The 11,949-nt window shown below is 41.1% G+C and overlaps 1 protein-coding gene across 3 annotated transcripts in view; it reads left to right on the plus strand.

Moving 5' to 3' along the window:
- dscama (Down syndrome cell adhesion molecule a) overlaps positions 1–9,220 on the plus strand; it is a 93,740-nt gene extending 84,520 nt beyond the window's left edge. Inside the window, exons 24-33 of one of the 3 annotated variants that reach the window (XM_019895306.1) lie at positions 19–117; positions 213–401; positions 1,038–1,328; positions 2,352–2,528; positions 2,621–2,651; positions 2,713–2,828; positions 2,951–3,109; positions 5,327–5,524; positions 6,341–6,643; positions 7,230–9,220. In XM_019895306.1, coding sequence (XP_019750865.1) covers positions 19–117; positions 213–401; positions 1,038–1,328; positions 2,352–2,528; positions 2,621–2,651; positions 2,713–2,828; positions 2,951–3,109; positions 5,327–5,524; positions 6,341–6,643; positions 7,230–7,609 — 1,943 coding nt within the window. In that variant the 3' untranslated portion in view covers positions 7,610–9,220. The remainder of the gene's footprint in view (positions 1–18; positions 118–212; positions 402–1,037; positions 1,329–2,351; positions 2,529–2,620; positions 2,652–2,712; positions 2,829–2,950; positions 3,110–5,326; positions 5,525–6,340; positions 6,644–7,229) is intronic. The other 2 variants (XM_019895307.1, XM_019895308.1) reach the window with 2 other exon arrangements.
- Positions 9,221–11,949: the final 2,729 nt, after the last annotated feature.

An 11,949-nucleotide genomic window follows, 5' to 3' on the forward strand; every position in this document is an offset into this window, starting at 1 on the left:
CGTGTCTGTCTTCTTTAGTTCCACCTGACCAGCCTCGCCTCACGGTGACTAAGACAACCACCACTTCCATCACCCTGTCCTGGATACCTGGAGACAATGGCGGCAGCTCCATAAGAGGTTGAATATACAAGGAATTTTACACCATCATCATCATCGCTCGAATAACGATTCCTAAACTGCTCAGGCATTCACGATCCATATTTTGTCCCTAGGCTACATTTTGCAATATTCAGAAGACAACAGTGAACAGTGGGGAAACTTCGCCATCAGTCCAAGTGAGCGCTCATATCGGTTGGAGAACCTCAAGTGTGGCACCTGGTATAAGTTCACTCTAACGGCCCAGAATGCCGTCGGGCCAGGACGCATAAGTGAGATCATTGAAGCCAAGACTCATGGGAAAGGTAGGGAACATGTTCATTTGTTGGAGGTTAGTTGTGTATCGTGTTTGCAAAAATATTAGTCACGTATCACAAAATTTGTAAAGAAAGCGGATGGTCTAACATTCTACTCGACTTTTTCGACAGCCGGTCGTAGTTGGAGTTGACGACTCTTACATCTTTATATAGCTAGACTTGGGTTCAGGGGCGGCATGGTGGTCGACTGGTTAGCACGTCTGCTTCATAGTGCAGAGGTGTAGGGTTTGATCCCGGCTCCGGCCTTCGTGTGTGGAGTTTGCATGTTCTCCCCATGCCTATGTGGATTTTCTCCGGGTATTCCGGTTTCCTCCCACATTCCAAAAACATGCATGGCAGGTTAACCCTTTCAGGGACAGCGGTTACTACAGTGGACAGCTTACCATGTTAGTGTTAGTGGAACAGTCTAAATTGTCCTTAGGTGTGAGTGTGAACGCGGATGGTTGTTTGTCTATGTGTGGCCTGCGATTAGCTGCCAAGCAGTTTAGGGTGTCCCCCGCCTATTGCTCAAAGACTGCTGGGATAGCCTCCAGCACGCCCGCGACCCTCGTGAGGATAAGCGGATTAGAAAATGGATAGATGGATGGACTTGGGTTCATTTTTACCATCTTCTCATCCCTTCAGAACCTCAGTACTCCAAAGAACAGGAGCTCTTTACCAGTATCAATGCCACTCGAGTGAAGCTCAACCTGAACGGCTGGAACAACGGTGGATGCCCGATCACCTCCTTCACACTGGAGTATCGCCCCATGGACTCTCCTTCGTGGACCACAGCACAACGCACCTCCCTCACTAAGAGTCACATCCTCTACGACCTGCAAGAGGCAACCTGGTATGAGTTACAGATGAAAATCTACAACAGCGCTGGCTACGCAGAGAAGAGGGTCAAGTTTGCAACGCTCAGCTATGACGGCAGTAAGTAAATTCCCTCAGAAATTTTGAATGGGATTACTGACGCTTGCAAGTCCCAAAACCGCATCTGCGAAGGCTTCTTAGCAAGTCGAGGTTGTTTTGCAGAACTATTTGAACATTTGTTATCAATGAAAAAGAAAGTCTTTAAATGCTCTCATGACAAATGAGCACAGAGGGAAAACATATTTCAAACAAACTTAAAATATGACTTTTATTTTGAAAATGTGAAACTTTTTGGAATGGAAACAAGCTGAATAGTTTGAACTTGGAAGGGTTTGAATCAGTCAAGAAATGAAAACTTCAATTAGAGGTAAATGCACTGAGATTTTGGACTTTAATTTGGAAATTTTGAAGACTACAAAAAATTGAAATAGGAATGAGCTGAACAATTTAACAAGAAACGTTTGACGTAAAAATAATATTTGAAATCACATTTTAGGAGCATAAACGGTTTGGATAATGGATGGATGGATGGATGGATAATTTTTGGCTTCTATTTTGAAATTTCCCCCCCCAAAAAAGGTATGATCTGTACAGTTAACAGTCAGAATGATTTGAACCCATGAAAAAGGAAATTGGAGGTAAATGCACCAAAATTTGAAGTTTGGTCATTTATTTTGGCCTTAAATTTTTAGACTATAAGTTTGACAGATTAGTAATGTATGGCTCTCATGACACCCACACGATGTGCCACATGATTCACCTGCGGCTCCACAAAAGGATTATTGGTTTCTCAAAGTGTGATATAAATCAAGATTATTTGATTTGCTTTTCTACTGCCAGTGGTGAACTGTCAGCAATACCTTTTCGGCTGGCCATAGCACTATCTAAAGCGCTGGCCTACATTTACAGCCTCAATTCTTTTATTTGTTTCATGAAATTTTGTGAATTTCATTTCCAACAGTCTCAATTTAGCATTTCTCGTGCCTGCACTCATTCCAGTGTACGTGGATTGTTTTTTTTTTGTTTTTTTTTGGGTGAGATTTCAATTGAGCAATGTCATAATTGCTCATTACCCCTCCACAGGTACCATTGCCCCACTGGTGAAGGCACCCAATGTGAGTGAGGACACCTCCGGAGGTGGTGAAGGTTTGAAGATGATGGTGACTATTTCCTGTGTGCTGGTGGGAATTGTTGTCATCTTCATCGGCCTGCTGATACTGAGGAGGAGAAGGCGAGAGCAGAGGCTCAAGAGACTGCGAGGTGAGACAAGAGAGGGCACCTCCCGGCTCGTGTGACCCTTTCCTCATCTTCACACCGCACATTCAATTATATCCTCATTCTGTGTTTCCTAGATGCAAAAAGTTTGGCGGAGATGCTAATGAGGTAAGAGTCTTGACTTAGTAATGAAAGAGTTTGTCGTAAAAGAATCGTTTCTGCTTCCCAGTAAAAACACACGACCAGCAGAACCAGTCAACAAACAGCAGCAAACCCTCCGGATGCACATTGATATCCCGAGAGCTCAGCTTCTAATTGAGGAGAGGGACACCATGGAGACTGTTGGTAAGCACACCGTGAATATACCATACCGCTGCTGAAAGGCATTTTTTTTTTTTTTGCAACAAGCAATCAAAGCCATGAATATTTATTGAGTTGCTGAACTTGCCGTTGTTACCGCTCTGCAGACGACAGGTCCACTGTGTTACTGACTGATAACGACTTTGGGGAAACACAGAAACAGAAGTCATCCACCGTCACCCACACTGTCCACTACCAGTCTCTCTCCCAGGCCACCGGTCCTCTGGTAGACGTGTCTGATGCCAGACCAGGAACCAGTAAGTCCAGTACGGACCCCTTTTTTTTACTTCATAAAATATGCAGTTTTCCTAGATATGCACGTGAGGCGATTTTTTTGGTTTTCATTTTGTGGATTACGCTCAATGAATGAGATGCCACTTTTCAAACTGTAAAACCGGCAATATTTTGGGCAACTGTGATAATATTCTACTGTGAGCTACTTTGCGATAGGGATGTCACGATAACTGCGTTATTGCGATCTTAAAATTGCCGCAATGTCATCCTTGTCACGTAATTATATTGAAAGCAGGACATCGCTGTCGCGAAATAATACAAATAAAATATTCACACATGCTTCAGCCGAACACAGGATTGTTAACGACATTAGACCGTAACACTTGGGCCGCTTAGCCAATAGGAACACCATGTTATGTTTTTGTTTATATTACATTTGGTTTTGTTCCCTCGTGCCCTTTTTGTCTTCACCTGTTCTCATCATCCGGGTCCCTTGTGTTAACCAATCAGGTCCCTTATCCCTTTGTGTCTCGTCCAGGGTGTTTCTCATTGTCTTGTCACTTGGCTTGTATTTAGTTCCCTGGGTTCTCTTAGTCTTTGTTGGATTGTTGTGTGTGTCTCTGTGCTCTTGTCATGTTTTGTTTCTGTCATAGTTTTTTTTTTTTGCTACTTTCGTTCAGTGTACTTTTCAGGACTTTGTATACTTGAGTTAGTTTTTCCATTGTACTCCTGTTTGTATTTTTTGTGAATATATTTTGCTCAGTCCACCCCGCTCCTCCTGCCTACCTGCTTTTTTTGGGGTCCACTACCTACCATCATGCAAAACCTGACACGCATGACAATAAAATGACTGGCCAACCTTATTTCTCTGTCGCTGCTATTTTGTAAAAAGACACAATATTTTGCTTTAAATTTTGATGTAACATGTATTATTAGGAAGTTTTTTTATTTTGTTTTGTTTTGTTTTTTATCAATATTGTGACATTTATCATTTCGTGCGATTAGTATTGTGATAATATTGCAGCTTGACGTTTGGATACTGTGACATCCGTTGTGATTCCCATCACTAAAATGTACAATATAGTGAAGACAACATGTACTTCAGTCTTACTTCTTGAATTTAAATGGAATTACCTTCTAAATACATACCCGTAGTTCTATTTAATCAAAAGTGTATGGCGGCGTTGTGGTCAAGGCTCTTCGCCTCATCCACACCAAACATGTTCAACCATCGATCATTATTTTGTGCGCTGGGGCAGAGTCAGACTGAGTGCAATTGTTGTTTCACTCGAACTTCATCATGTTAAGTGGCAGCCAACACAACATACCAAGTGGTGTTATATCTAGAATGTCATTTTCTTATGAAGCATTTGTGAATGTCTCAATGTTTCGTCGATTAATGTGTCCCTGGGTAGTCAGTGTGAAATTCAAAATGCTAAACACACACAAAAAAAATGCTGCAAACTGTTTTTAGAGTCTAAGGTGAGACTAAAAACAACATCCAATTGTACATTTTTAATCAACTGTCTTCATTCGGTGTTGAGTGTTTTAACCTTTTGGGAATGGTGGTGTCATTCTTTAATAGTCTGTATTAGTCTTAAATCTATTCAAGTTGCATTTACTACCAAGGAGAACCATGCTTTTACCTGGAAATATCATGTAACAGCTGCAGTTCGGGTTCTGACCAGAACAAACTGGTCTATAAATCACTGAATGGTTTAGGTCCTGAATACATTAAAGAAATGCTGCTGGTCTATAAACCCCGTATGGTTCTGAAATTTGCAAACCTGTGTCAGTTAGTGGAGCGCAGAGTTCAAAGTAAACATGGTGGAGCTGCATTTAGCCGTTATGCTGCACACAAATGGAATAACCTCCCAGCAGAAGTGAAGCCAGCCCTGAGTTTAAATTCTCTTAAATCCAGGTTAAAAATGTTTCTTTCAGAAATTGCAGAAACCCACTCTTATTTCTCTACTTTTGTTTTTAAAGTTTTCTGTTACAGTAGTGTTTAAATGTACATTCTCCGAATTTTTGTAAGCGACTTTTGTTGTTTCTACTTTTTTCTTCTGAATGTTGTTAACTGTTGTGTTTGTGAATGTTTGCAGGTGTTGTGTGTCTTTGCTTGTGTGAAGCACATTGAATTGCCTTGTGTATGAAATGTGCTATAAAAATAATCTGCCCTGCCTTGCCAAAAAATGTATCCCACCCTCCATGATTTGCATAAACAGATGGACTTTTACTCTTCCTCACAGACCCAACTGCCCGCCGCACAGCCAAAGCTGGCCCGGCTGCTCGCAACCGGTACGCCAGCCAATGGACACTGAACCGCCCACACCCTCCAGTCTCCTCCCACACGCTAAGCACTGACTGGAGGCTGCCCACGCCAAGAGTTGCAGGCTCTGTCGACAAGGAGAGTGACAGCTACAGTGTCAGTCCATCTCAGGATACTGGTCAGCATCTATTTTTATGCATGCAGTGTCATTAACATCAGTAACATCATTGTATTTTCTTTAACAATGTTACCATACATCACAAACACTTTACAACTGAAAAAAAAATGGTGGTTGAATTTTATCAATTTGATCAAAAGTGGTTGCACAAAATAAGAATCTGTTTTCAGGTACCTTTTTAAAGTAGATGAATACCGTATTTTCCGGATTATAAATCACTCCAGAGTATAAATCACACCAGCCATAAAATGCATAATAAAGAAGAAAAAAACAACTGGTATGTTCACGTAACATATTAAGAGTTATTCAGGTAACTATAGCAGAAAGAACATGCTAACAATTTTACCAAACCATCAGTGTCACTCCAAATCACGAAATCCAATGAAATCCTCATCATCTGTATCACTTTTAAACAACCCTGCCAACTCAGGAGGTTTAAGATGCTCCCTCTTCTACGTCGCTTACGTCAGACTCATTGTCGATTTATCAACACTGGCCTCGAATGCCTTCTTGCGGTTCAATGTGAACTAACATGTGAAATGATCTAATAATGTGTTAATAATTTCACACATAAGTCACGCCAGAGTATAAATCGCACCCCCAGCCAAACTATGAAAAACTGCAATTTATAGTCCGGAAAATACGGTGGTCTACTTATAAAAATATATCTGGATTTAAATTATTTTTATTTTATTTTTTTGCAACCACTTGACAAAATAAAATGGAGTAAATGCAGCACAACATTTTTTTTCAGTACACAAAGTACCACTGACCCTGTACATTAATATCCTCCGCTAACCTCGGGCCCACATCCAGACCGTGCTCGCAGCAGTATGGTGTCAACGGAGAGCGCTTCCTCCACATACGAGGAGCTAGCCAGAGCCTACGAGCACGCCAAGATGGAAGAGCAGCTGCGCCACGCCAAGTTCACCATCACCGAGTGCTTCATCTCCGACACCTCCTCGGAGCAAATGACCGCCGGCACCAACGACTACACTGACAGCCTGACCTCCAGTACGCCGTCTGAATCGGGCATCTGCCGCTTCACTGCTTCCCCGCCCAAGCCTCAGGACGTCAGCCGGGTCATGAACATGGCCGTGCCCAAGGCCCACAGACCGGGTGAGGCAATTGTTGCCAAAGCCCACGGAGCACATCCTGACTCATCATTGACAAATACTATCATTTTTAACTTCTTGACAACTCTAAAACCTCAATGTCCTTAATACTGAGCATCATCTTCTAATGTAGTACTGTTGTTGCCAGCAGTAAGTCCTAAATGATGATTCTTCATTGATATTGTTTGTTTCATTGCTCATTGGTCAGCTGGATAAATGACCAGACTGTACACTTTCATGCACCCTGTAACCTGATAACATGATAAGCTGTCCACTGTAGTAACCGCTGTCCCTGAAAGGGAAAACTTTGTACATTCACCTCAACTTTGTGATTAGATTTAGACTTTAAAAAAGAAATCCTGGAAAACATCCTAGATTCATATTTTCAGTAATTAGGAAACACTTGAGGTTTGGGTAAAAAGGCCTTAAAAATGTTGTGGGTGGACTCAAAATTTCAATACAACTAACATGATTGCCATAAATGTCAGTAATTGAGATTTTAAAGTTTTTCCATCTTAAATGACTGATTAAGGCCCCCAAAAAATACAAGTTGCGTATTTTACACTCTATCCATGTGTTTTGTCCCACAGGTGGCGAGTTGGTTCACCTCCCTCCGTACCTGCGCATGGACTTCCTGTTAAACCGAGGCATGTCCTGCTCAGGGTCATCCAGGGGGTCGGCGAGCGGGGAGAGGGCAGCCATGGGCCAGGCCTGTCTGGAGCCCCAAAAGAGTCGCTCGCTGAAACGGCCATCTCGCATGGCGCCCCCGACACCCACAGAAGCCCCTCAGGCCAGTAGGGACCCAGCGGCCCAGCGGCAGCCCGGCTCAGCTGCCACACTCCCCCACAGAGAGGGTTCCGAGCTGGCCCAGGCCGCCAAGCTCAGCACCTCCCAGGAGTCCCTGCTGGACTCCAGAGGACATCTGAAACAGAGCAGCAATCCCTACGCAAAATCCTACACGCTCGTATAACAGCAGGGGGTTCTTCGATGGGATTCGAATTCACTCTAACACTGGACTTAACACTCAAGTGCAGTAAACTGTCTCACCACGCAGTTCTGTATATAAGTCCGAACCCTCCAAGGGTGCGGTCACTTTTACTAATCTACTTTTATTTATTTTAGAACATCCTTTCATCTCCTCTTTGTATTACTTTTCCTCTTTTTTTTCACTTGGAAATGAAAAAACAAAAACAAAAAAAAAATCACTCATCAGAAATGACTGCAGCCAGAGTGTTGCCAAAGAGTAACGGGGAACGTTATTTACTCTTTATTATTGTTCGTTCTTTATAATTGATGAGTGATTATTAATTGTTAGTTGACATCTATTAATAATCATTAAAATGGATTACCATAGCAACAATGTTTTCATGAATAACTTGGACATTTTTGGGGGGTTATTTTTCTGGAGTGGAAGATGAGGATAAGAAGTCTTTTTTTTTTCCTATGGAATATCGGTGAATGAAACTTGGAACAAAAGAAATTGACACGCATTCACTTTTCAGCTGCTCTCAAATTGTTACTTTTTTTGAAGGAAAAAAAAAAATCTATTTCCTATGGATGCATGGGGACTGACCAATTCAAAGACAATGACGATTACCATCATAGCTGGACAGCCCAGCCAAAAAATTTGTCACACTTATGAAATGATCCAATGTGAAGATTTATTATTCTTATTACTATAAATATATATATGAAAAGAGAAATCACTTTTATTTGTGGATATTACAGGGAAGAATTGATTTGGTTAATAAAGTCTTTAGTCATGTTTGCACATCTTTATGTTTGAATTAGGAAATGGCGTCTCTGTCGATCTTTCTGTGTCCCATTCTCCAATGGTGCAATATGGAAAAGAAAAAAAAAAGTCTATGAAAACTATTGCTCTATACTGTACTGTAATGATGAAAAATAACTATGTTGTGAGTGTACTGGACACATTCCAGCTATGTCTTCAGGTAGTTTGCCACTGCTTGTGTGCCAGGGTGGTTGAGTGGTGTTAGGCTAGAGAACATGGCGGGTTTCCACAACTAATGGTTCGCACTTCACAGCGCCCCCAACTCGAGTGTGTCCGAATAGATTCCCCTTCTCTAATGTGCACTAGGAAGAGTCCTCGGGGCTCTGATTCTCTTCAGTAGATAGACTGTTGCTGCATTGCAGTGATGCTCCTCTACAGGGAAAAAAGAAAAACAAAATGTGAGACAATCCAGCGGATCCCCCATTGAAAACAAAATTATCGAAACAGAATTTGGGAAAACCCGGAAAAGTAATTTGATGAGAAATATTTAGTTCGTCTGTTTGTTTGGTTGTTTTTTTTTTTTTTATGTGGGCTACCCTGGTGCGTTTTGACTTTCTGTTTCTTTCCATTTCTTGCTGAAAGAAGAATATTAGCCATTCTTCTGTGAGGTTATTCTGTCGGTTTCCATGATTCGCTTCATTCCTAACTGTCTTTGTTCTGATGTTTAGTTTTTAATAACAACCAATGTCACATTTTATTTTTGAACATCGGTGTTCACCGTGGTGGCACTGGAATAAAGATAAACTAACACCAAATTTAAATTTGCTGAATAAAATGGCTGTTCCCCAATGTGTGCTGCACAAGTTTGACATGAATGAGGTGAGAATCACGTTGTTGATGATGGCAATTTATTGTAGGTGAGCGGAGACAAAAATCGACGGCAGAGGTCTCAGCACTGATGTACATTAAAAATGTCATGGTCCATCTTCCTCTGTGGATCACGAATTCGCCTGCAGGTGGCATTGGTGTACTCTCATTTAACCACCAAATTGAAAGGCTGATTTGAAAACTTCCAATCTAAGACGTCCAGAAAACTGGCCACGATTGTTTTTATTTTATTTCTTAAAAATGATTAAAAAAAATCTTCCTTGCTATTAGGCCCCACTCACATTTTAAAAGACTACAAAATAAAAAGCTATTCTTAAACTATAAAAGTGAAAAAAAAAACGGTTCAAAAAAATGGATGGAATGGATGGACTTTTATCTGAGGAAGGGTCTAACACAAGTGTGGGAGTTGCGGAGGAGCACGATTCCAGAGTATCCGAAGCTTTTTTTAAGATTGTTTCTCTCTCTGGAAAAATCTAATCTGGCTTTTCCGTTGTTTTCAAAGCAAGCACAATGGATCGTATGACAAATGATGAACAAAGTTAGGATGCCATAAAACAAACAAAAAAAAGTTATAAACCCAATAGAAAAATCAACTTGCACTTTTTCAACATTTATTTATTTCTCCATCTGTCTTTTGGGTGTATAAGAACATACTTAACATGCATCTGCGATGGATAATTTTACATATAATATGAGTCAACTTCTAATCAATGTTGGAAAAACATCAAATGCAAACTGCAGGAAACACATCACACAAAACATCGAATCACACACACATCACAAAAGAGACCCATGTACAACCAGATCTCTGACTTTTACAAATGAGGGACATTAATTAGAACACAGGTGTCAAAGTCAAAGCCCGAGGGCCAGATCTGGCCCGTGACGTCATTTTACGTGGCCCGCAAAAGCCAAATCATGTGTGTCAACTTGCAGGATCCTTGCTCAAATCTGTACGGAAATGTCAAACTGGCGTGTAATAAATGGTTGTGTTACCCTTTTTACACTCACTTGAACAATAATAGATCCAAATATTTGAGTTGACTGATTTCAAAATTCGTAATCCATCAATTTTTCGTGAACAAGTAATAATGCGATAAAATGAAACATTTATTTGGTTTCATTGTCATCACAGCCCTCCGAGGAAAGATGTAACAGCAAAATGGCCCACGACAGTAATTAGTTTGACATCCCTGGATTAGAATGAAGAACATTGCCCCATTGGCGTGAAAGCACACGGCCAGAGTCACGTGCTACGAAACATCCTACAAATATTTTTTTTTTTTTGTGGTGACTTATTGCTAATCAAATGGTAAGCCCAGTAAAAGTTTGAAAAACATTTGCGTATTTATGCCGCTGGATTCCCCAAAAAAATCTAAAACAACATCTAAACTTGTGCCTTACATTGACAGCAATGTGGGTATCTTTAATGCAATGATCCACAAACACAATATCCCCAGAATTGCAGAATTATAGGAATGTTCAAAATACAACATCTGAAATATGATGGTAATTCAATAATTATACAATGAATTATAACCGTATCGATGAGCCCGTCTGCAACTTTTGTACCCCTCTTTTAGAGTTCCGGATGGTGCAGTTTGCCAAACATGCAGATGTGAGCAACCAGCTCGCCGCGCCACCCTTATGACTTCACATCCTGCTTCTTCTTCTGGAATTTCCTGAACTGCGACTGGATCGCCACAGCGGCCTTCTCCGTCTGCGGGTTGTCCATATCGATATCGAAGTCCTCTGGGATATTAGTCTTCTTTTCATCTGAAGAGAAATAGTTGATGATCACCAGCTAGCAGACTTATAACAACACATGAATTATTTTGACAAGTTCTACTTAAGATCAGGATGGACAGTCTGTAAATGTTTCATGATTCATTCTTGAACCCTTTCTGGGACGGCGGTTACGACAGTGGACATCTTATCATGTTATCAGGTTACAGGGTGCATGAAAGGGTTAACTATTACACTAATTTTGTATGGGAGATTCTCCTTTCCAAACAAATATTAATATTGTCGTCATAACTGTGTTGTTTGCTGGTTTGTTATATGGAAGTACTGGTGACGGAGGGCACACAAAGTGCGTGAGTCATGTGTTCACAAGGCACCATTCAAATGAATGCGGTTGCAATTCCCCGCACAGCATACAGGTGGACCGTGCAGTGAATTGTGATCGTGCTGACCTCCCTCGTGTGTTCTGACATTGGGCAGGCCTTACTTACATTTAGTCGCGACTTTTTGTTGGCCTTGGCGCCCTTGGGATGGAACGTGACAGTAGAATCAATTCAAATGTCATGACACACACATGCACACGCATTAATCTACTTCACGTGATCAATACCCTTTGCACCACAAACTATATTTGATTATATAAGCACATCGCTCTTTCACTAGTGTGTTGTGCTGCTAGCTGAATGAATCAAATTGCCAAAGTGCAAGATGGAAATACAGTCTTCCCATAAGAGGATCGTGAAAGGTCAAATTCAAATTGGCTCCCAGGAGAACTTGAGTAAGAAGCACATCCAGTGACTTGATACAAGCCTCACGCTGAGAATACTGAGTAAACAAACCAAATAGTGACACATTATTTTCAGGGAAAGAAAAATTAGCTTTCTTAGCATCCTTGCAGTTCTCTCCATTCATCTTGTATGGAATTGCAATATTCTGATTGAACATGT

This window comes from Hippocampus comes, unplaced genomic scaffold (assembly GCF_001891065.2).
Source record: "Hippocampus comes isolate QL1 unplaced genomic scaffold, H_comes_QL1_v1.1 scaffold177, whole genome shotgun sequence".
Lineage (NCBI taxonomy): Eukaryota > Metazoa > Chordata > Actinopteri > Syngnathiformes > Syngnathidae > Hippocampus > Hippocampus comes.